This window comes from Osmerus mordax, chromosome 2, assembly GCF_038355195.1.
Source record: "Osmerus mordax isolate fOsmMor3 chromosome 2, fOsmMor3.pri, whole genome shotgun sequence".
Lineage (NCBI taxonomy): Eukaryota > Metazoa > Chordata > Actinopteri > Osmeriformes > Osmeridae > Osmerus > Osmerus mordax.
Genome location: NC_090051.1, coordinates 8,542,721 through 8,569,057, shown reverse-complemented (window position 1 = coordinate 8,569,057; position 26,337 = coordinate 8,542,721). Strand labels below are relative to the sequence as shown.

Sequence of the window (26,337 nt, the reverse complement as noted above, 5' to 3'; positions counted from 1 at the left end):
GAGTCGTTTTTAACTCCTCCCCGACTGCAAGCGGCTACTCTCGCCGGTCGTTTCATGCAGCCGCAGTCCATGTCGAATGCACCTATTCTGTGGCTAAATCTTCTGCTGGTGCTGTTCTCTTTGCAACCTCGTTCCATATCCCGCGGCAAGAATGACAGCTTTCATCGTCTTAATAAGATCACATATATAATATGGTCACACTACTAAACTCTCTTTTTCTATGGCTCTGCATCCCACCCTTCTTTTATCCAATGGGAATTATGCTCAACGCGTCCAATATTGCCGCGAATGGGTTTACATTGTAGTCAGTTGAAACCCCAGTACGTCTCATACTGACGCGAAAGGGTCCAATGGGAATGATGCTCAAAGCGTCCAATATTGCCGCGAATGGGTTTACATTGGAGTCAGTTGAAACCCCAGTACGTCTCATACTGACGCGAAAGGGTACCCTGTGCGTCCGCATCCGACGCCTAGGGCCGTGACAAAGCGTCGGTATTTGACGACTTGGGAATGAGAACGGGTTGCGTGGCCATTTTCACAGTACTAAGAGAGGACTTTCGACCGGAGGTCTACGTAATGTCGTTCGATTCGCTTTGAAAATGATCTCCCCATTATGATTTAAAATACTTTAAAGTGTGCATCAATATGCTGATTACATTTTAAACACATGTCTAACATTCAAAGAGAACTGGGACAATTTTTTTGTTCCAAGGAGGATAGTGAACATTTTGTTTACTTTCTTATTTTATCAAACAACGATCAATTTCTTCCGCAGAGCAGCGCCACCGGAAGTTTAGTGACATCGTTGATAAACTGATGAATGAATCTTGACAATTATACGTAGCCTCTTTCATATAAAACTTTGACAAACTGTTTTATCAAATATAAGTCAATAGAAGCATAGTTTGGGACATTGTAGAATATGATGCATTTGGCTCTGGCATACAGTGTATTCATTGTGTCAATGTAATTGAGAAATTCAACTTAGTGGTAGGAGTGTCTATGTAAAGAAGATACAGGAAGCATAGAAAGGAGGTCATACTGTGTTAGTTTCCATAGACAATACCATAGGTTCAATCGACATTTTGAGACCTGCAGACCAAAAAACTCAGGTAGGGTTTGATTTATGCTTTCTAAAAAACATACCCCCCCCTCCAAGAATCTCATGGTGTTTCTAGAATTTAGTGACTATGATTAGGGTTTGACGGGTATAAGAATAGTTACTTTCTCTTCTAGTTGTCTGTCTGTCCTTTGTATTGTTCAACATTTGACTTTTGGGATATTACATAATAAAGTACATTGTAGCCTAAAGATGAAAACATTTTGATAGATTCAACCCTTACTCTTTTCGTTTTTACTATTCTATTATTCAGCAATATGAGTCAATGGAAACAGATTCAGCAACTTGAAATAAAATATCTGGAGCAAGTGGACTATCTGTATGATGACAACTTCCCTATGGACATTCGGCAGGTGCTTGCCAACTGGATTGAGAGCCAGGACTGGTGAGTGTATAATACAGGGCTTTCAAAACCTGTTCCTGTAGACAGAGCTATCATGATCCTGTAGTTTCCATTCCAACCCTAATCCAGCACACTTGATTAAGCAAAATGTATTATAATAATTAGCTGGTTGAAATGCTAAATAACTGGAATTGGAGTAAAACATAGGGGAACATAGAACAGTGGTTCTTGCAGGCCCTACACCCTGGGGGGGGGGCTTTGCTCCATCAGTTTTATTTTATGCCCCCTTAGCTTTAATAGAGACAGTAATGAAACACCTTTGAGATTTTCCCACGTAAAATATTTGAAGCTTGTTATCTAATCCAGTCTCTTTTCCCACTGCACAAACAGCATTAAAACATTGTTCTGAAACAAAGTGGTATCGGACCACCATGGACATTGATGTTTGTTGTGCCTTTTCAAGAGATTTATTTATCCGATTTGAACTTCACGGCTGTAGGCAATGTTAAAACCGTGAAAAAAGTAACACTGTTAACACACAGCTAGGTTGCTCAACTTTCAACATCACAAAATAAGGATGGATATCAGAATGTGGCTTTGTAAAAAATTATAAGAAGAAGTTAAAACACAAAACAAAATATACCAAACACACCCCAGCAGAGGCCAGTAGCCCCAGCAACACCAATGAGCCCCAACTTAATATAGGACTACCATCTCCACCAGCTGCAGAATACTTCACCCGCCCGGCGGCAAGCAAGGTCAGAAAAGTGTCCCCACAGCCCACCCCAGCTCCTCTGACTGCTCCTGTCAACCTTGGAACAGAGCCCTGGTGTAGCCTAACTTCAAGCATACCCCACTCGGATGTTTAATAAAACTCCAAAACACTTGTTTTGCAGAAGCTGGTTTAATGGTAGAGACTGGCTGGAATATTCAGTAGTTGCTGATGCTGCCTTTTGCCTTTCATGTTGGAAGTTTAGTATTGGGTCTAGGCTAATGCTGACAAAAACCTTTAACGAAACTGGCTTCTCTAACTGGAAATCAGTAACGGAAAGCACAAAAGGCTTTGCAAGACATGCATCCAGCAAGGAGCATTTGAAATGCAGTGCTCTCTGGAAAGAATACTGTGCTTGTAGTGCTACAGGAGCTGAGGTCTCCACACTTGTCAACAAGAGGCAACTGGCAAGGAATCGCTTATATGCAAGTGCGGAATAGTGATTCGTAAATTAGCCTAGGACCAAAAACTTCAAAAAGCTGAAATGTATTTTTTTTTACTGGTTAACATAACTGGTTTGCTGGATAAAAAAAAAATTTAACTGACAACTCAAATGTTGTTCAACAAGGAAGCCTAAGTAAGACAAGTTTGTTAATGACTAGCTAGGTAATGAGACTTTTGATTCTCGCAAACCGGGCATAGAAGGAAGTTGAAATGCGCTGGTAAACTGAACAGGATCCAAGGATGTGCGGTGAAGGCAGGTGAAGTTAATTGAAATGATTAGCTTTTTTTGCAAAAAGAAAATGCTTATGAATGTGACCATGTTGCAACGGGATGTTGCCATCGATCACCCAATCAGTATCCTAGTTTCATCTCATAATGGCGATAGAAATGGCTGCTCAACATTAACACGGTTGTAGTTATTTTTTGCAAAAGCAAACTGGTCATCCAAACATTCATGACATGAAGTTGAAATGCGATAAGTGTATTGCTCGGATGAGCAGCACACGTTGGGGAAAATAGGCACATAAAATGCACAGCTTATGGGAAACTCATTAAAGCGGACTCTGCCAACAGCTGCCTCAAGTGAAAAGTATTGCAGGCCACCAGACTCCATAGTCTGCCGCCGGAATCAGAATAGCAAAAGTGAGAAACACTTATTCTGTAATTAGAGGCCAATTGTTCTTCTTTTTCTTCTTCTTCCCCACTGGGAGTCTATGGCAGCCCTATGAACATAAGTAGGAAAATGATGCAATTTGACACACTCATAGATATGACCATGAATAGTATATGGACCAACGGTGGGGTCTCAAGGACCAACTCTAAACAACAATTTTTATATTAATATTTGTTCAAAAGTTATGATGTTGCAAATTAATTTAAGAATGTTGACTCAACATGGGATCAGAGGCTGTATCTCGGCCATACTTTGATCAGTCGTAATGAAACTCGGTACTCTTCATCAGCAGCATGGTCAGAGGATCCATGCCAAAAGACGAACCTTCAGTCCACCATTTTTTAATTAATCATATATTGATTTATCCTTTAACATGTGTGGTAGGGGTCATTCATGGCATACCCTCTAAGTATGTGAGAGCTTTTAACACAGCGCCACCTAGTGTTCTAGAGATATAAAATGTGTGATGTAAAAACAAATATACACATATGATACCGGTGCCAAATAGATACTTTTAAAACGACACCGGTGCCTAAACTCTCAATTTTCAGCTGTGCTTCTGTTATGTTTTATTAATTCATGTACATTCTATTTATCCTCTTCATGTTCTTTGGGTTCTGTATTGCGCTTGCTGCGCCTTTGGTGCTTGGCCCCGATGATTGCTGATTGCATTTATAGTATTGCAGGTGATGCTGTGTAGGCTACACAACCAACTCAGGACAGTTTAGGCTTGTTTCATGGAGGGTGCATCGTCCTGTGCGAACTTGAAATGTTAGGTCTTGCTCATTGACATACATGGGGATGAACTAGGGTTACATGCACATAACGGCATGACTTTTCTCTATCTTCCATGTTTTTGCTGTTATAGTCAACAAATAAAAACAAACTTTAAAACCACTTTATTTTTGCCATATTAGCATGTTCACAACCACTTGCTTTGAACATCTGCTCAGCCACATCGTCTCTTGAAGTTTTGACAAATGTATCCAGCAATCCTCGCAGTGACTTCTTGAATTCTACCTTCTTCAAAAAAAAGCACTTGACTTGTCCACACTAGTGCAGTCAACATTTTTCTCCTTCCTCGCAGTGAGTGATGCAATATAGATTTTTTTTAATAATAATTTGTTATATTTTTTGGGCACAGCCCTTGCGATGGCTTGTCTGCAGGGATTTGATTTACATTGCTTTGCTAGGCATCATAAAACGAGGGCACCTAATTGCTCAACAATATTTAAATTGGCAAATGAAAAATACGTTTTTGGGGCATATTGTCACAAAGAAATCTGATTTATGTATTGCTATTAGTCTCCAGCACAGATATGGCCAGAACAAAAGTGGGACATGCAATTTTAAATATGATTCAAAGGGTTTTCTTAATTTTGCTATGGATAAAATATTGACTAGCATGTAATATCAAGACAATATAAAGTGGATACTTTATTTTCAGTATAGATCAGTGAATTTTGTTATGTTAGTGAAATAATGCATCTACCGCAAAACTGCCTGCATGCAACTGCACACAAACTTCAATTAAGGCAACACCGAATCAACAAAATGACATTTTAATCACTAGCTGCATCACGGGCAAGGCATCAAAGACACATGGACTGCAGTATCAATACACTATATTTCCAGGAATCACTGTGTGTATCTCTTTTTACATTTACATTTACATTTATTCATTTAGCAGACGCTTTTATCCAAAGCGACTTCCAAGAGAGAGCTTTACAAAGTGCATAGGTCACTGATCATAACAACAAGATAGCCAAAAAACATCGCGAGTAGCCAAAACATGAAGCACACATTGTGAACAACCAAAGTAAGTGCCAAAGGGAAGAACCATAAGAGCATGTAGTTAAACAAGTCACAACCAAACAACATGAACAGCTATAAGTGCAAGTGTACCTGTGGGAAAAAGCAACAGTAATAAAACAATATATCACAGCGAGAACCAAAAATTTAAATCAGTTACCACTAACCACAAGAGCAACAAGTCTCTAAGCAAGAGTCATTGTGATCCTTGAGGAAACTAACATCGGGTCAAGCGAACCGTTCCTAAGTACCGTTGTACTCCCGGAACAAGTGCGTCTTGAGCCTTTTCTTGAAGGTGGAGAGACAGTCAGTGTCTCTGATGGAGGTGGGGAGTTGATTCCACCACTGGGGGGCCAGACAGGAGAAGAGCTTGTGTTGGGACCGGGCGGTCTTGAGCGGTGGGACCACCAGGCGGTTGTCTGAAGAAGACCGTAGGTGGCGGGTGGGGGTGTAAGGCTGCAGGAGAGACTTGATGTAGACGGGTGCAGTCCCGTTCACTGCTCGGAAGGTCAATACCAGGGTCTTGAATCTGATACGGGCCATGATAGGTAGCCAGTGGAGAGAGATGAGGAGCGGGGTAACATGGGAGCGTCTGGGTAGATTGTAGACCAGGCGGGCCGCCGCGTTCTGAATCCTCTGAAGAGGGCGGGTTGCACATGCTGGGAGACCAGCGAGCAGAGAGTTGCAATAGTCCAACTTGGAGAGGACGAGTGCTTGGACTAGCAGCTGGGTGGAGTGCTCAGACAGGTATCTCCTGATCTTCCGGATGTTGTAGAGGGTGAATCTACACGACCGGGAGACCGCAGCAATGTGGGCCGTGAGGGAGAGCTCGTCGTCCATGGTAACCCCAAGGTTCCTGGCAGAGGATGAAGGGGTCACCGTCGCAGATCCCAGGGTGATTGAGAGATCGTGGGAGATGGAGGGTTTAGCCGGGATGATGAGAAGTTCTGTTTTGGCGAGGTTCAGCTGGAGGTGGTGCTCGGTCATCCAGGCGGAGATGTCTGTGAGGCAGGCCTCAATCCTAGCTGAGATCCCCGGATCGGTCGGGGGGAACGACAGGTACAGCTGCGTGTCGTCAGCGTAGCAGTGGTAGGAGAAGCCATGGGAGGTGATGATTGGTCCAAGTGAGGTGGTGTACAGAGAGAAGAGGAGGGGTCCAAGGACGGAGCCCTGTGGGACACCAGTGGAGAGCTGGCGAGGGCCCGACAGTTTGCCTCCCCAGGAAACCTGGTAGGATCTTCCCGACAGGTAGGATGAGATCCACTGGAGTGCAGTGCCAGTGATGCCCATCTCAGAAAGTCTGGCGAGCAGGATCTGGTGGTTAACCGTATCAAACGCTGCAGAAAGGTCCAGCAGAATGATAACGGATGACCTGGAAGCCGCTCTGGCAGACTGGAGGGCAGTGGTGACTGAAAGGAGGGCAGTCTCTGTGGAGTGGCCAGTCTTGAAGCCCGATTGGTTGGGGTCAAGCAGGTTGTTCTGAGAGAGAAAGTTAGACAGTTGGTTAGATACAGCACGTTCAATTGTTTTTGAAAGGAAGGGTAACAGTGATACCGGTCTGTAGTTCTGGAGAACGGCAGGGTTAAGGGAGGGTTTTTTGAGTAGAGGGGTAACTCTAGCCTGTTTGAAGGCAGAGGGGAAGGTGCCAGAGGTGAGAGAGGAGTTTAGGACATGGAGAAGAAAAGTTATGATGGAGGGGGAGATGGTTTGAAAGAGAGGGGAGGGTATAGGATCAAGGGGACAGGAGGTGGGGCGATGAGAGAGAATGAGGTCAGAGATCTCTGCCTCAGACAGGGGAGAAAAAGAGTTTAGACATTTAGTTGGGTCAGTCATGGAGGGTGAGAGGGTAGGAAAGGTGGGTTTAGGGAACCGACTGCTAATGTCGGCGACTTTTTTCTCAAAGAAGGAGGAGAAGTCGTCTGCTGTCAGGGTGGAGGGAGGGGGTGGGGGAGGTGGGTTAAGAAGGGTGGAGAAGGTAGAGAAAAGTTTGTGGGGGTTTGAAGCAGAGTTAATTTTGTTCAGAAAGTAGAGGGTTTTAGCACCAGTTATGTGAGAAGAGAAGGATTTGAGGAGGGAGTGATACTTATCGAGGTCCAGACCGCCTTTGGACTTGCGCCATCTCCTCTCGGCTGCCCGAAGGGTGGACCGTTCTTCACGAATAACATCCGTAAGCCACGGGCAGGAGGGAGAAGATCGTGCAGGCCTGGTTGACAGGGGACAGAGAGAGTCAAGTGATGCAGTTAAAGTGGTTAACAAGGTGTCGGTGGCAGTGTTAGTGGGGTGGGACGAGAACTCGTCAATGGGGGGGAGGGAGGATGTTACAATAGAGGAGAAATGGGAGGGGGATAGGGAGCGGAGGTTGCGCCGGAAAGTTACAAGGGGAGGGGAGGTAGAAGGAGTTGGAGGGAGAGAGATAGAGAATTGGATAAAGTAGTGATCAGAAATATGCAGTGGGGTTACAGAGGTTAAGTCAGTGATACAGTTACGTGTCAGGATGAGGTCTAGCTGTTTGCCTGCCTTGTGGGTCGCCGGTGTGCTCAGCAGCGTCAGGTCGAAGGAGGTCAGGAGAGACAAGAAGTCGACGGCCTGAGTTCCTTGGAGGTGGATGTTGAAGTCCCCAAGGACTATCAGGGGGGTTCCATCATCCGGGAGGACGCTGAGGAGCATGTCCAGCTCCTCCACAAAGTCGGCTAGCGGGCCTGGTGGGCGATAAAGAACAATTAAGCAGGCTTTGATAGGATCAGTTAGCATCGCATAATGGTGTTCAAATGATTTGGCAGTAACAGGGAGTGGTGTGGATGTGTATTTAATATGTAATATTTTTCTTTTCAAGATTTATGTAACCTACGTGACTTTAACAAATACATACAATCAGATTTTAGTTACCTCCAACCAGATGGCTTTGCTCTACCCATTTTCTCACTAACGCCTATTTGGGCCTGTTATTAGGGTACCTTTTCACCAGGGCCGGATGCAGCCTGCTTTGACTGGGGGGGGCAGTGAACATTTCTGGGGGGTATCATGATTACGGTATCATGATCTTGGATTTGATGTGATGCTGGATAAGGACCTCCACAATTTATGCGAGGGCGCGCAGCGCGCAAGCGAAATATTTGGGCATTCATTTGAGCGCAAAATAGTTTTTGAGCTTCATGTAAAATAAACATAGCCGTTTTCCAATTGGTAAAACCTTGTCTACTGAAGGTGACTTTATCATTTCTGGCTCCAAATTGTCGACAGGGGAAGCAGAAACATGCATCTAGCTTGGCTGAGTACTCTAACCAAGTTCGAGAGCGATGCCCTAGGACCTTGGCTGAAAATGCGCATGGGGTACGTTTGTAGAACAGGCTGCATTGGAGTGCTGTCATTCAAACCATGCTCACCTTCACCCACAGCAGCGGTAACGTTGGTAGGCCTACCTAGAGTAGGTGGCTGAGCGGTGAGGGAATTGGACTAGTAATCTGAAGGTTGCCAGTTCGATTCCTGGTCATGCCAACTGACGTTGTGTCCTTGGGCAAGGCACTTCACCCCACTTGCCTCAGGGGAATGTCCCTGTACTTACTGTAAGTCGCTCTGGATAAGAGCGTCTGCTAAATGACTAAATGTAAATGTAGAGATTGGGAAGTGCTTCCACTAGGACCAGCACGCTCTGCCTGCTCTGGAGTATGAGTTTAATATCCCTTGTCGCAGGGACAGTAGTAGATGGTTTGGGGATCAGAAATCGATGCATGATAAAAGGTTTTTCTTTGTACAAACACGCACGCAAAGAACAATCGATGGCTAACCAAGCTAAAAGACTACTGTACTGTTAACGTCTTACTAACCCGTGTATCTTCTATAAAAACAAATAAAGAATATAGCTGCAAGCAGCAATGGAGGGGCCAAGCAGTCCAGAGCAGGACATGGCACCATAGCACTTGTGTAACACCGCAGCCCTCCTCTGCTCCTCGTGGGAATGATGGAACCCAAGTTTGATGACAATCGGACAAATGGTTGCTGAGATATGCTCTCACGTCTCGTTTGGCGTCTTCCCCGCCGCCTTTGATCGGCTCTACCGAACAAACGTTTTTGAAAATTGAAAATCCATCTGATTCCTTTTTTTCAAACTGGGTCTAAAGATCATCTGTGCCAAATTTGGTAAACATTGAACAAAAATTATGATTCCTGCCATGCCCCCTTTTAGTCACATGACACAATCTTTGGAGGACATCCTCAGAATAAGGTTCCGAGGCGGCGTACCAAATTTGGTGTCACTGCCTCAAAGAACTACTGAGATATGACTTCACTTCCTGTTTGGTGGCTTTTCTGCTGAATTTGATAAAACTTCCGAAGGACATCCTCCCACCAACCAAAGCTTTCGAAGTATGGACTGACATCCATCCATCCAATCATAAAATAGAATCCACAGAGCATTATTGTGGGAAAAGACTTCAATTGGGTGTACTCTCTGCGTTGGGAAGTTTGTTGACATTTGTTGTTGGATATTAAGTCATTTTAGCAGACGCTCTTATCCTGCTAAATTGATCGAGTATTAGTTGAGCATTTTTGTAATGTTATTCAACTCAAATTAGTTTTTTCAAATTTCAGGAGACGGAGGAAGTATATTATTTCTTGGTTTTAGAGTGTAATTTATTAAAGTAGCCTTGTCATCTTCAGTGGCAGTACTGAGTAGCTAGCTAGCAGCAGATGGGCGAGATTACTTTAATTACATTACCTTACCCTTGTTATATACATTTGCATTAGGTTGCTAGTTGGATTAATGATACATTTGAACATAAGTACTTGAACATGTTACACTACATAGCTGGTGCTTGTCCTCCTGTCCTCCCAAATTCTTTGAGTCACCAGCCGTCACTGGAATCAAGTATAACGTTGTCATTTAGTGGCTGTATTTTATCTTAGCTTTGATAACAACTTTAGGTAACTAGTTGTCCAGTCACAAGTACAGTAGCTAGCTGGTTTCAGTCATCTAGTTTATACAACTGTGACTGAAACAGTCTTTTGACCAGCTGATGTATTGGCCCTAGTCAACTCTGTTTAGGCTACTTACAAACTACAGGATTTTAGTTGTGTTGGCGTAGAAGGCATTGCCTTGTTCATTGTTGAACCATTGAAGAGCAGGCTTTTCTGTGGAATAGTTGTTTTTACACAGTGTTAAGAGGTGGTCATTGCGTTTGTGAGTTGGTGGCATGGGTTTGCATTCCAGTGTCGGATGCCCCTAAATCTTTAAGGAAAAGAAAAAGCCCCCCCCCCCTTGCCTCAGAAAAAAAACTCCTAGAAGAAACACTGGTGCTGATCACGACACTTGAGAATGATCACCAACTCCTGTCATCATCCAATCACAGCCCCCCCTCACACGCATCAGTATACGTTAAGTAAATGCGCCAATTCGCCAATTAGCTACCATTATGAGAAATGGCTTAAAACGATACACTTTATATACACACAAAACCAAACCCGCACTTCTGCGGCAGGCCACCTTTTGCCCTGTATTTCATAGCGACAAAGTTGGCAACCCTTGTGATGACATCTGTTACACCAGGTGCCTTTACCTGGTGTGACAAGGGGGCCTTGTCAGCCATGGGCCTGGCAGCCCGTTGGCCAAATACCACCCACCCGTGGCAGGAAAGAGTGAACTTTTCAGTGACAATGCTGTTTTTCATGGTGTTCAGAGGTAGTGGTCGCGTTTGTGAGTCAGTGGACCCGGGTTTGTGTCCTTAACAACACAATTACTCATACATGCCCAGAGACCATAACACCACATTTCACAGATGAGGTGGTATTTGGTAGTCTTTTTTGCCTCCATACTTTGCTCTTTCCATCACTCTGTTCATTTTGGTCTCTCCCAGCACCTTTTTCATGCTTTATTGGACAGTTTCTAAGTGAAGTGTGCCAGGAAAGGCCAGCAGGCAGGGAGAGGGAGAGAGAGGGAAAGACATGCAGCAAACAGCCAAGATTTGGCAAATGTCTCGTACTTCTTGTTTCTCAGTCTTATAATGGCTTGCTTGACTTTCATTACAAATCTGGTCCTCATAATGACAAACTGCTGCAAGACACTCACACAGGTTATCATAATCCTACAACGAATACAACTTTCATCACAGACACCTGTTTAACATTTTGTCCCAAACATTATCATGCCCTCAAATGGGGGGCTGTGTAAAAGGTCATTTCTACATGTTGAAACCAGAATTGATGAAAATACCCTTTAATAAAATCTGAGAATGTGCACTTTAACGACTTGTGAATGTGATACAGAACACTGTCAAATCTGTGCTCTCAGGGACACAGCTGCAAACTATGAGTCCATGGCTACAGTTCTCCTCAGAAATCTCCTATCTCAACTGGAGAGACACTGTTCCCAGGAGCTGAACTTCCTGCAAAGACACAATTTGAAAATCATCAACCAGCAATTACAGGTGCCAACTTATTAATTAAACCTACAATACATTTTACAATGTCTGATAGCGAGAATACAAATGTATTTTCAATGTCAGTTCTTTATTATGTTTTTATGATATCTTTATTATAGTATGTAAAGAGTAATAATGCTCAGACATTGCAGTAATGTACTCTGATACTTTCACTTGAAACTGAATGGCATAGTTTCCATGAGATTTGAATAGAAAAAAAGAGGCTCTTCATAAGCATTGGAATTTTTTTATTCATGTTCACAGGGGTGTGGTTTAATTCTTGGAACAGTTTCTCATCAACTGACAGGAAAGAAATACATTTAGCATACCAACGTGGAACCTTGAGGTTTTAACAGCTATTTCCTGTGCTTGTGTGTACATAATATGATGTTTTTCAAGAGGAAGTGTGAAAGCGCAGATTTAGAGGTTTGGTGCAGGGTAGAGGAACTTCAGCTCTGAATGTTTACAGGGCACTTTTGTTTTCAGTCCCCTTTAGCACCTGCCAATTGTATAAACATACAAACAGAAACATGTTATGTGAAAAAATTATTTTATCACAGCAGTTCGTAATAGTAACTTAAAATGTTTTGAGAATTTGTCAAATTTAGAATACAAGAATTGTTTGTCTATGATAGCATTGTTTGCTCAAGCAACCTCAGCATTTAACATTATTTCTGTAGGCACAATTTTTGTCATGACAAAACATCAACTTCTTACTCCTTAAATTGTTAGTGTAGAAGTCTTGCTTATTTCTTTTACATTTACATGTATTCATTTAGCAGACGCTTTTATCCAAAGCGACTCCCAAGAGAGAGCTTTACAAAAGAGTATAAGTCACTGATCATAACAACGAGATAGCCCCAAAACATTGCGAATAGCCAAACATGAAGCATACATTGTGAAAAGCAAATAAGTGCCAATGGGGAGAACCATAAGAGCATGTAGTTAAACAAGTTACAAATTAAACAACATGAACCTCAAAAGTGCAAGTGTACCTGTAGAAAAAAGAGCAAGCAACAATAATATAATTCACAGCGAGTACAAGAAGTTAAATCAGTTACAACTAACCAACAAGAGCAACAAGTCTCTCAGTAAGAGTCATTGTGTTCCTGGGGGAAGCTAACATCAGGTCCAGCAAATCATTTCTAAGTACCGTTGTACTCCCGGAACAAGTGCGTCTTAAGCCTTTTCTTGAAGGTGGGGAGACAGTCAGTGTCTCTGATGGAAGTGGGGAGTTGATTCCACCATTGGGGGGCCAGACAGGAGAAGAGCTTGGGTTGGGAGCGGGCGCTCTTGAGAGGTGGGACCACCAGACGGTTATCAGAAGACGACTGTAGGTGGCGGGTGGGGGTGTAAGGCTGGAGGAGGTACTTGATGTAGTCGGCAGCAGTCCCGTTCACTGCTCCGAAGGTCAGTACCAGGGTCTTGAATCTGATACGGGTCATGATATTTCTATCATATTTTTACATAAAGTCTACTGTTAAATTGCTTGCACTTGCCAGAAGGCATGAATGGCGATGGCAATAGCTTGTGAATAGAATGGCATGGACAGTGAAATGCACAGGTGCATGTTGCTTGGAAACCTGTCACCAAACGTGTCAGTTAGGCAACATGATTACTATTTGTGTACAGAATGTGTATTAATTTAATGTCCATTCTGTCCATTTATTTTCCCTGCTTAGAGGAAATATAAGGATAACCCTCAGCTCATGGCGGGAGTGATTTCTACCTGCCTTCGAGAGGAGCGACGTATCATCTCAACGGCCTGTATGCAGGAGCAGGTATGACATATTATTATGGAGACAGAGATATTCCTTTATTCACTCTTTAATTTTCCATTCCTGATAATTTAAGAATGAGATGTTAAACTGGTAGCTGGGAATTATTTATTCTGTTCAGTATTAGTTGACATAATCTATTTAACATCACTAGTTGTTAAATGACAGGTGAAAGTACCACGGCCAGAAAGTATTCAGAATTCAGTCTCTTTTCCCAAAAATCTCTTTGCATGATAAAAATGGACATTGGAAAAAAGAAACGTTTTACTCCATATGCCTTCATAGCCTATTCTAAGAGTAATGTTTAGATGCAAGGATATAGCTGTTAATGGAATGCTAGTAATGTGATACACCTGTCTTTTTTCATGCAGTTTTTGCCATCATTTAGAGTTGATTAGATGGTGTAGTAAGAACATTGAAAAAACTATTACAGGGTAATCTTTCACAGGGTCCTTTAGAAAAGTCAATGCAGAACTCGGAGGCCATGGAGAGGCAGAAGAACATGGACAACAGAGTTGCTGTGATAAGGAGTAGTGTGCAGGTAACCAAGTTCTCTGCTGTTCTAACTAGAAGTGTTCAGACATTTGACAGGCTGCATTCTACTTACACAGTAATACTAACAATTAATACTATGCTCTTGCTTAGAAGCAGAAAGAGTAAACATAGATCAGCAATCAAATAAACATAGATCATCCAGTGTTGGACATGCAACTTTTCATAAGATTTCATAAGAATTTATGATTAAATAAAATGCTCAAAATCTTAGAACACAACACTGTAGAACACAACAACTGTAATTCATTTATCTTCTGAGCCCTAGTTGTAAAAGAGAAGAATGGAGTTCACCACCCTCAAAAGGTTTAGTGTTTCCTTGAGAACGCATCCTCATTATCCATGCAAAAGAAAAATGCCATTAGCATTGAGGAACAGACCAGCTGTTGATCAACTGTTGCTTGCAGCTGTTTTCACAATCTTGGTGTAGGTGACAGGTCTAATTTAAGGGTTACCAGGGGGTATGGTTGGGGACCAATAAGTAAAACAGTCTTTGGTTTTCCTCATTGTTTAATTTCTACAGATGATGGACCAAGCTGTAAAATATTTAGAGGACATGCAAGATGACTTTGATTTCCGTTTTAAAACCCTTCAGTCTCGAGGTGAGCCTGTGTGTGTATGTGCGTGGCTTTATTTCTGTAACATTCCACTGTCTTGTTTACAAAAACCTAGAATACCACACATCACACCCATAATTGCACTGGTTAGCTAGCTTTAGAATGTATTTTGATTATTGTATTTATGTCATGTACACACATACAATATAGGAAGCGAAATCCCATTATAACTGTAAATAATTTGCATCATTGGCGCGGTAATTTAATAACCATTGTGATGGTGAAGTGTTTGTTGTAGGGTATGGAACTATGAATATGAAAATGCTATTAATATTGAATTGAACACTGGTCACCCTTTTCATATCAAAGGCTGATCAGAATCAGAATTTGGTTTAATCGCCTTGTAGGTTTACACAAACACAGAATTTGATTTGGCAGGAAGGTGCAAACAATAAACATATACGGATCTTGAATTAAAAGTAAAAAATACAATATTGTAACTCATTCTAAGAACTAAACAATCCAAAAATTAAAACAATTTAAATATATATAAAAAGAATAATAAGGTGCAAAATAGATCACGGTGGCTTGTGCATAGTGCAATGGGTGTCATATGGACTTGTCATAGATAATAGTTAAATGTCAGTGGGAGTCCTTGGCCTTGTTGAAGAGGCCAGTAGCAGATGGAAAGAAACTGTTCTTGTGGCGTGAGGTTTTGGTCCTGATGGACCGCACAGGGTGATGGGGGTGAGTGTGAGTGCGGCTGTGTTCTTCCGGAAGTCCACATTCATCTCCACTGTCTTAAGAGCATTGAGCTCTAAGTTGGTCACCAGGTTGTCAGCTTCCCACCTATAGTCAGTGGTGGGGGGGGGGGAGGCCTCTTGGGAGGTAAGATGTAGTACAGGACAGTCCAATTGTCTTGAGAATCTGCAGTATAATTCGTTCAGGTCATTGGCCAGGTGAGAGTCGTTAGTGGTGTGGGGGGCTCTGGGCTTGTAGTTTGTAATCTGCCTGAGCCCTCACCAAACAGAAGCACAGTCGTTAGCAGAGAACTGGTGTTTTAGTCTCTCTGAGTACAGTCGTTTAGCCTCTCTCACCACTTTGCTAAACCTGTTCTTCGACTCCTTGAATCTGTCTCTATCCCCATTCCTAAACGCTTGCTCCTTCTCCAACCTCAACTTTCTGCGCTTTGCTGAGAACCAGGGCTTGTTGTTGTTGAAGTTCACCCTAGTGCCTGTTGGAATACAGCAGTCCTCACAGAAGCTGATGTACGACGTCACAGCCTCTGTGAGTTCATCCAGACTATTGGTAGCAGTCGTGAACGTATCCCAGTCAGTACAGTCCAAGCACGCCCGCAGTTCCTCCATAGCCTCACTGGTCCACTGTTTTGATGTCCTCACAGCAGGTTTACAGAGCTTTAGTTTCTGCCTGTATGCAGGAATTAGGTGGACCATGGCGTGGTCAGAGTGTCCCAGTGCTGCTCGGGGGACGGTGTGGTAGGCTCTACTGACTGTAGTGTAGCAGTGATCCAGAGTTTTCCCTTCTATGGTAGTGCATTTAATTAATTATCTGTATTTGGGGAGATCATGGGTGACATTGCCTTTGTTAAAGTCGCCTAGTACAATAAGGAATCCGGATTTGCTCGCTCAACACTCAGTATCTGGTCGGCGAGCACACGTGTGCCTCCTTGACGCTTGCCTGCGCACTCTGAGGCATGTAGATCTGGAGTTAGATTAGTTTCATAATTCACAAACAAACGTAACGCGATTCACAAATGTATTTCACGATTCACAAATAAATGTAACGCGATTCACAAATGTATTTCACGATTCACAAATAAATGTAAGCGATTCACAAATGTATTTCGTGATTCACAAATAAATGACCCCATTACATTTGTTTGAAACCTGACGAACACGAGTTACAAATCGGACAAACACGAGTTACAAATCCCTGCATTTGTGTGTGGATTTTTGGAACTTTCCTGATGCGTTTAGATTCACAAATGCATTTTTTCTAAAAGATATTCTCTGCAGCCTATCAGATCGTCTCTTCCAATTTTAGCCAATCACAGCTAGCTTGCTAAATGTTAGCCTAGGAAACACTTAAAATGACTAAACATGGATGCTGCCATTCTCAAGAATATTCAATAACGTATGATAATCGGTTTAATAAGATTAACAAGCAATATTTCACCTACATGCTACCAGACGACATTGCTTGTGATCTGAAGGAGACAATGTCCGTTATTATAGCAGGTTGTTGAAGTCCACATAGACACGTTAATGTGATTGGCTTAAATTGGAAGAGACGATCATTTTTACAGGGGCCCCTGTAGGCCCCCGTGTAGAACCGCCCCTGGTGCCGCCCCCTGACCTGTTTTAATTTATTGCTAATTAGCCTACTGCACAGTACGTGGCTGCTGTGAGCTGATAGTGACAATTCAACTTTCTATCCAACGTTACATAACCAGTTAAACTGCATCTTCACGTTCTTAACTTTAATGCAGATTTTTGGTTAAAATTAGCCTTCAATCACACCGCTCCACAGTGTGCGTGCGCTCCAAATTCTCACTGACACATGCAGGCCCCTTTCAAACACGCAAGCTTGGAGCAACGCACACACATCCCAAACCTTCTGGCAAGGCTGCCCAGACCAAGCCCCCACCCCTCCCTCCTTGGCTTGAAGCAAAGGCTCTGGTGGACCTTGGTGGATTTTGTATTCAATGGTAAAACGTTTTCCAAATTCTGAAACATTGAAAGTATAGGCCAGGAGTAACTACCTCACCACAAATGGCCCACCATTGCCCATAGGTGGTGCTACAGGCCACGCCCCATTTGTCAATTTTCAAAGTGATGACATTTCCACCCCATCAGTTTTAAATGTCTGAAAATTGCTATATATGCATTATTTCTCACGGGGAACAGAGTAGCCATACAGTCCGCCATGTACGGTGAAAATTTGGGCAAACGTACAAATATCTTCTTATGAACCATGACTCCAATTGACTTAAAACTCGGTATGTATGTGAAGGATACATATATTCAGCAAAAAGGAATATAATATAAAATGACTGAAATGTACAACCCCAATTCCAAAAAAGTTGGGACTTATCAAATGTTTAAACTGATTAAATATACAATTTTAAGGAAAAAATACTGTAATTTTGAATTTGATGGGAGCAACACATTTACATTTAGTCATTTAGCAGACGCTCTTATCCAGAGCGACTTACAGTAAGTACAGGGACATTCCCCCCGAGGCAAGTAGGGTGAAGTGCCTTGCCCAAGGACACAACGTCATTTTTCACGGCCGGAATCGAACCAGCAACCTTCGGATTACTAGCCCAATTCCCTAACCGCTCAGCCACCTGACTCCGTCTCAAAAAGGTTTGAACAAGGACATGTTCACCACTGTTACGTACAATGTTAAAGGTAACAATGTTTGACTGTCAGTACTGTGCCAGCGGAGGGTGTCAACGGTGTAGGGAGGCACAAGCAATGCAGCGGGGTCTTACGGATGGGTTATGTACATTTATTATCATAGCTGCGAAAAGGTATTGGCAAGCCGCACCAAGCCGTAGTGAAAATACAATGACAAATAGACAAGGGACGTACCAGAACAAAAAGACACGGAGAAGGGACTATGAGCGATTCCCATTGAGACAAACAAAGTGCACTATGCTAAGGACCGAAACGGCCCTGTTGGAAAACCATTAACTACCTACTAGCATTTCAATTCTAACCTGACTACTCTAAACTCTAAGTTACAAAGGGTTCAGGTGGAACCACTCCTAAACTACTGTGCATAACATCAGTTATCTACGTGTTGAGGAGTATACCCATGAGTCTACACTATCTTCTTACACATCTGGACAAAAAAAACAGCCGCCCAGCGCGACTCCCCTCCTCTCATACGACAAAACAGAACACATTTATGCGTGACGACAGTGTCTTATTTGGCCTGATTAGACACAGCCGCGCCAGTTCCGGATCTCGACGTCGGGGCGCACACTCCGACGTCATCACCAGCACTGTCACAGGAACACCTATACTATACACAGGAACACCTATTAAGACAAGACATACAAACAAAACACACACACCCTACAGGCAGGAGTGGGAGCCGTAACAACCACTGTGTAGCATTCCATCTTCTAACAACAGTCTGTATATGTCTGGGAACTGAGGAGACCAGTTGTGGGAGAGGATGTTGTCCCTTTTGTGTCTGATACAGGATTCTTGCTGCTCAACGGTCCTGGTTCTTCTTTGTCATATTTTTTGTTTCATCATCTACCAAATGTTTTAAACTGGTGAAAGGTCTGGACTGCAGGCAAGCCAGTTCAGCACCCAGACTCTTCTGGGATGAGAGCACTGACGTCTCAGATGTTACAACAGCATGATATGCAGGATGTGATTTAACATTGTCTTCCTGAAATATGCAAGGCCTTCCCTGAAAAAGATGTTGCCTGGATGCATAAAATGTTGCTGTAAAACCTTTATATACCTTTCAGCATTGATGGTGCCTTTCCAGATGTGCAAGCTGCCCATTCTATAGACACTAATGCACCCCCATACCATCAGAGATGCAGGCTTCTGAACTGAGCACTGATAACCGGATGGCTGGATGGTCCCTCTCCTCTTTGGTCCAGAGGACGCAGGGTCCATGGTTTCCAAAAATAATTTCAAATTTAAATTGGTCTGAACAAAGAACAGTTTTCGCACTATACCTCAGTCAATTTTGAATGAGCTTTAGCCCAAATAATATGGCAGTGTTTCTGGATCATGTTCACATATGGATTCTTCTTTGCATGATAGAGCTTTAACCTGCATTTGTGGAGGGCACGGCAAACTATGTTCACAGACAATGAGTTCTGGAGGTGTTTCTAAGCCCATGCAATGATTTCCATTACAGAATCATGCCTGTTTTTGCAGTGCCTGAAGATCACAGGCATGCAGTACTTATTTTATCCTTTGTCCCTTACACATAGATTTCTCCAGATTCTCAAAATTATTTTATAATATTATGTACTGTAGATCAGTGTTTCCCCAACTTTTTTTCTGGGGACCAATATTTTTAAAGTCACAAGCCTTTGCGACCCAAGCCAATAGACATTATTCTTAAATCACAAAATAAAGGTGGATTTGACCATTATTGAACATTAATGAGGATATTTTATTGTTATTTTATAAGTTATATTTTATTGTTATTTCAGAACTTGTAGGCCTACAGCCATTGTTAATAAGCTGTCTCAGACTGAGTGATCACTTCTCTCTAAACAATTAGTACTGAAGTTTTAAACAATGAAAAACAATGCAATTGAACCAGCAATATTAAAATAAGGTATCCAATAAGTGCCTATTTGTACATTAAATGTAGGCTATAAAAAAAAAATATATATTGCCCAGTTCTTCTTCTTTTCAACATTCAATTGAACCAGCAATATTGGAACAAAATATGAAATAATTACAAAAAGATTACAAATGATACAAAACATGTCTTAACATTTCAACATCGCTAATGGGATAGGTGGGCCTGTCTGCGTTTTTGTAGCGCGTTCCAGTCCGGGGTGCAGGAGGAAAGCGCAACACGCATATCAGGCGCAGCATTCAGTCTGTTTCTGTGCTTTGTCTTCATTTTTGTGAGCACAGAAAATCCCAATTCGCACATATGTGTAGTAGTGAAAGGAATAAGCATAGAAATACTGGCCCTACTGAGGACAGGATATTCTGACGAAATGCTTATCCAGAATGATATGGTCACAGATCCATAGTCAGTAAGTTTCCATGATGGTATCAATTCGAATCTAGCTTTACTCGGACAATGCTATTTTTTGGGGCAACTGCTATTATCCTAATATATATGGCAGTGAATACAGCGAATCATTGGCCGAAAGCATGTCATATCCCAGTACGATACGTGGCGCTGTTTTCATTACAACTAGTGGTGATACAGCCATTTCCGCTTGACCTCTTCACCACTACCAACAACATCAACATTTCAAGAAAGATGGCGAACGGAGAGCAAGGTGAAGCTACGTCCCTCTACATTTCGTGAATGATGACAATAGGAGTACTGCGAATGCAAACTGCGCTATTGGTTGAGCATGAATTGCGTCTGCTCTTCGGTCCAGAAATGCGTGTTGCCTATTGGGTTGTCCATCGCGTTGTTTGTTTGTTTCTGCCGGGCCGGCTCCCGGCAGCGACAACTTATCGTCTCTTTCAACGTCCGGGTCACGACCTGGGAGGGAGGGAGGGTGGGAGGGGGGAGGGCGGCGGGATCTCAAGCATGCGCAAAGACGCAGAGTCCAGTTCATAGCCCAATTCACTGTTTACAAGCATGCAATGTCCGAATTATCAACCGACTCGGACCGAGTTATCTCGGGGTGTCGATCGGATCGTAGTCGGACCTCAATTATTAGAACAAAGGTGTTTACAAGAAAGGGATCATTCTATTTCAGTCCAAATAAGCCAGTAATTCTAATCCATGTCTTTGCAAAGTGCAATCGCAGCTGAGCTGCAACAACTCGGATTCTTCTGCAGGACTAAGCGTCAACTCAAGCAAAGACAGGACACTCATTCGAAGGGATTTTGGATCCACCTTTTATCATTCAGAATGGCATACCTCTCTGTTGGAAAATAGCGATCAAAGTTCTCAATAAGCGAAGCGAGATGAGTTTGAATAAGCGCAGAGAGGTGTTTTACTTGTGTGGCCGCAACATCATGTTCTTCTACGTGCTGCAACACAGTGGGAAACATGTAGTGACTTGGGTCTGGCCTTCTGAGTCGTGCAAGCCACAGCTTCAAGGACTTTTGGAAAGCCTGAAAACATTTCCAATTAAGGAAAACATTGTTGTGCCGTCCCTGTAAATGCGCTGGCCTTAATGAAGTTTACAACGCAAATAACTTTGCTCAGTGTTTTGTCGAGGGCGGGGGGTATTCCCTTGCATGCCAATGCCTGGCGGTGTATGAAACAATGATTCCATGTAATTTCCTTGCCTGCTGCCTCCTTTATTTGTGTTACAACTCCGCTTTTCCTGCCTGTCATATTTGCAGCCCCATCGCTCGTTACGCCTTCACAATTGCCCCAGTCAAGTACACACTTAACCACATAGTCGTTAAAGACACAAAATATGTTCTCCTGTGGTTCCAGTAGGAATATTCAAGCAACACAACAAGTCCTCCATAAATTCATTTTCCCACACATATCTGACATAAACCAGCAAGTTGTCGCAATCTCAGACGTCAGTGCTCTTATCAAGCTGTATAGAAAAACGTCCTGCTGTCATTAGTCGGGTAACAAGCTGCTCTTCCAGGTTGTCTGCAATGTTGTGTATTCTTTGGAAGACAGTGTTGTTGCTCATTCTTTTAACCTTTGCAATGTGGGGGGTCTGAGACAGCCCAACGGTTAAAAGAAAATGCTTCACTTTGTTTTTGTATGCGGTAAATTTGTCGCAATACGACTGGTCACAATGACTGATGGGTCAGAATGACCCGAAGATAACACAAGGGTTAAAAACTGTTTTCTGGAATCACAATGTCTGTTTGATGATCTGAGCAACAAGAGCGAAAAAATGTGCAGCTCAGTTAAGACACATAGAATTTCAGACATGTCAGAGAACTTGACAGAACTAAAAGCTAAGCTCGCCACAGCTTCAGCACTCAGTTTAGCAACAGATGAATCAACAGACATCGGAGACGCTTCTCAACTTTGCATTTGGATGAGATTTGTAAATTCAGGAACGTTTGAGGTAACAGAGATTTATTGTCATTGAAATTGCTTCATGAACGAACAAGGGGGGAGGACATTCATAGAGCACTTAGTGAAGCTTGCAAAGAAAGGAACATATTGGCATCCTCTGTTGTCTCAGTCACTACTGACAGCACACCCGCAATGACGGGAAAACACAAGGGTCTTGTTGCTGAAATGTGTAGAAATTCTATTGACTTGTTAGCATTTCATTGTATTGTCCACCAGCAAGCACTGTGCAGCAAGTTAGCTGATGGATACCTCATGAAGGTTATGGAAACTGACTCAGATTTTGAGAAACAAAAATTTGCTGGACATTTCAGAGAGCCATTCACTTTCCCTGTGGAAAAAATCAAGGCCTTGGCTGAAACTTTCGGTTTGCTCCGCCAATCACTTGAAGATGAACTGATGGATCTTCAGGCAAGATGAAACACCCATACAGTGCAGCAAGCATCATCAGATGCGGAAATGTGGAACCTTAGATTACTAAATGCTAAAGTGCTTTCCATATTTGGCTCAACATATATTTGTGAACAGCACATTCTCTCCGCATCAAGTCCCGCTTCCGTGTGCATTTCACTCAGTTGGTCAGCTCCCGACAACATCAGGTGTCCCATTAATGGTGAGTAGTCTCAAACTCAAAAATGTAAAACTCTAGTCTGTGAACATATGTCATAGTATTAACAGCTAATAGTCTAACCATAAAATTAAATCTGGTACATTTGCATTGATGGTGTTCTATGTAAATTAAATGTGGCCCCTGAGACTTGCACTTGGACTGTAATGCAGCACAGTGGGAAAAAAGGTTGAGAACCAACTTAGGGCATAAGTTGCCCTACAGACCACGTCTCAAAGTTGTCACTTTGTCACAAAAAGATGGCATTTTGACCCCATCAGTTCAAAATGTCTGAAAGTTGGTATGCATGCCTAATTGCTCATGGGGAACAAAAACATCTCAAGAACCAAGAATGTCTGCCGCATGGATTTCTCTATAGTGACAATTTGTGAAGAAAAAATAAATAAATTAAAATCAGCCATTGCTCCAATTGTCTTGAAATGTTGTGTACATGTATGACATACATGTCTGTACCATGTCAATTTTGAAATGGTTCGCAATGTTGAGGAGGCACGCGCCATTGCTGCTTGCAGCTATATTTACAACAGGGTTCCTCCAACCAGAGGAATCCTAATAATAATAATACTAACAAAACCAATACCTAATAAATATGAGAGAATATAGGTTGCGCCTTGTCAAAGGCAAACACATCCAATAATCTAACTCTTTGCCAAATGTAACCTTGTCAGTTAGCCTTAGTAAGCTGGCTATAGCCTACAACCCATTAGTATGTGGGTAGCTAGCTAGTTTACGTTAGACGCGCTATGTGGGGATGGATATTGTCGTGTTGGGTTCTTAAGATATAGAATAAAGACGCAGCAGGGTAGATTCACATGGCTTAACAGATATAAAGTTAACCCACGCTCTACCTCTCTTGACGGCTTCCTCATACAACAGTATACCGACCCTTGATCTATTTGGCCCCCGTGTTGCCTTCATTTCATGTCGAGGCCCAGTTGGTTTCTTTTGAGATCCATACTATAATTATCTAGTGCTACCAGTTCAGCCAGCATATCCAGTCACGTGAAAATGTAACGATTCGTTCACCACTTGACTGTATTCAAGTCGTTAATTTTTTATGTGACCTGCATAGGCTCAGTAGAGGAAACAGATGATCCGTTCACCGGCTCTCGTGTCTTCGGGTCTTTTGTTCACTTTTTATGTGAATTAGTAAGACTTATTATCGAAGACCCAGTCAAATGATGAACAATTTGTCTTGTACTGTAATTTATCTTGGGTGGTTTAGATGCATTGATTTCTGTTTGCAACAAAATGTTGTTTGCAACAGTGGATGTATTTGCGAAGTTGGCAAGAAAAAAATATGAGCCCGAAAGAATTAAGGAAATTACTCAAAAAAGGATTTGCTCATTTCACTGAAAGAGATTGAAAGAACTAGTCAGTAAAATGATCCGAACTTCCCATCACTAGATAGAAGTATTGACGGTTGGCGATACGACAATCGCCCAACCCTAGTTGTCAACAATCAATTTAAGATTTAGGTCAATGTTACATGTCACAGGCTGTGTACCAAATTATCAAGAGCTCTTCGGAAGTTTTGGAACACTTCAGCTTCAGAAAGTTATGCTGCATCCAAGTACTAATTTCATGCAGACCCTCCGTCAGCACAGTTAATGGACAGCGGGAATTTTGAATAACAGTAAAAAAGATTGTATGTTTCGAACAATAGGGAATAAAATATGTATTTTTTTCTGTACACACATAGTTGTATAAATTATAATACTTTGCGTTGGCTAACTTTAAATGCCTTTTGCAAGTGTAAACTAGCTGGTGCTATCTTGGTGATTTTATCTTGCTTGCTTGCTAACCATTGTGTTGATCCATGATGAGGCTCACTCACCCACTGAATTGCATATTAAACAAACCAGAATGTAACAAACTTACAAATTGATCTCTGACTGGACAGAATAACAAAATAAGTCCAGTGTAATGTTTACAAAACATAAAGCTTAAGAAACTGTATTTGCACACAAATTAATGAATTTTTGGGGGACTTTCCATATTTATGTCACTACCAAAGCTGAAATGAAATAAACGCTTATGTCCATACCTTTCAAAAAACTGCAGCAAACTACTGCAAACTAGACCACCCTGCGTACCATCATGATACCGGCCCTGATGTGCAGCTAATATCAGGGCAAGTGCTGATGTAGATTTTTGGATCATCAGCATAGCAGTGATAACCAAGACCATACTTCCTAATATTCTGCCCGAGGGGAAGCATATAAATGCTGAATAGAGTGGGGCCAACACTGACCCCCGTGGAACACCCTGATGCACTGGTACAGTCACAGACGTATTATTACCCAAGATGATAAACAATCCTAAATTAAAATATCCTAAAATAATTGAAACCAGATATATTGGTGCACCCCTAAATGTCCATATGGATACTATGGATAAACAAGTTAAAGAACCTGTTATCTTATTGTACAAATCTTTATTTATTTGGGGACATTTACTGAAAACCTGCTCAGATCCTTTGATTGGTGTGTGTGTGTCCTGAACTGTAAATGCATTAATATGCTCCTCACTGTCATACTTGGTATCATGTATTTTAGATCCTGTTGAGAGGAACACAAAGGTGATGGAACAGGAAGTGATACGACTCCAGGAAATGCTCAACAGGCTAGACTTTAAGAGGAAGGTATGTTGAATCTAGAGGGAGAAATAATTATTTGCATCATTACACTCCTATACACTCACCATTTTAAGTAAATGGTTACATATTCCATAAAAAGTTTCAAAACTTAATTTCCAGCATAGCAAAATGTAATCAGATCTTGTTGGTATCGGAGGTATCAAACAATGGACATCCGAATGTCAAAATACTGTATGTAGTCATTGCCTATTCAGGATGTTCTGGTTAAGATCAATGATCTTTTAATATTCATGAATTCTTAATAAAACAAGTTATTCACACAGAGCCATGTCCTTTACTGTTTGATTGGGCACTTTCGGATGGACTGACATTATATATTAATAATTCAACATTTTATTTATAGCACTGCCTTCATTGTCAAGCAATCACAGGACTAAACAGGTTATTAAAAAAGTTAATAAAGAGCAGTCAATATACAGACACATTTTGTGTCCAAACTTTTGACTGGTACTGTATATAAAAAGTACAGTAAAAAGTACAATATATAAGTGCTATGAATTACAGGCCTAGAAACTAGAAACTAGCTTTAAGAACTGTAGTTGCAGAAATATGCAATATTTTTCTTTGTATTTGTCCAACAGGAGATACTGTCTAAAATGAGGGATGTGATTAAAGAGATTGAGCTTCTAATGGGATCTCAACTCAATCCTGAGTTGATGGATTGGAGGCGAAGACAACAAATAGCTTGCATTGGTGGACCACTGCTCACCTCTTTGGACCAGCTCCAGAGCTGGTAAAATATTCATCATCCTTACATTTCTTTACATTACGAAACATTACAGCTAGTACCACCATAAGTAGCCTAGAGAAAAAACGTCTGCACCGTGA

The 26,337-nt window shown here is 42.0% G+C and overlaps 1 protein-coding gene across 13 annotated transcripts in view; it reads left to right on the top strand.

The window, feature by feature from the left end:
- The first annotated feature begins 576 nt into the window (after positions 1-576).
- The window catches only part of stat4 (signal transducer and activator of transcription 4), an 85,956-nt gene continuing 60,195 nt past the window's right edge, over positions 577-26,337 (top strand). For 2 of the 13 annotated variants that reach the window (XM_067228768.1, XM_067228731.1), the window contains exons 1-8: positions 579-1,112; positions 1,374-1,505; positions 11,448-11,583; positions 13,260-13,358; positions 13,789-13,896; positions 14,431-14,509; positions 25,409-25,494; positions 26,091-26,242. In XM_067228768.1, the coding sequence (XP_067084869.1) occupies positions 1,378-1,505; positions 11,448-11,583; positions 13,260-13,358; positions 13,789-13,896; positions 14,431-14,509; positions 25,409-25,494; positions 26,091-26,242 (788 nt within the window). In that variant the 5' untranslated portion in view covers positions 579-1,112; positions 1,374-1,377. Of the gene's footprint in view, positions 1,113-1,373; positions 1,506-11,447; positions 11,584-11,618; positions 12,988-13,259; positions 13,359-13,788; positions 13,897-14,430; positions 14,510-25,408; positions 25,495-26,090; positions 26,243-26,337 lie in introns of those variants that run through there. The other 11 variants (XM_067228749.1, XM_067228758.1, XM_067228805.1 and 8 more) reach the window with 9 other exon arrangements.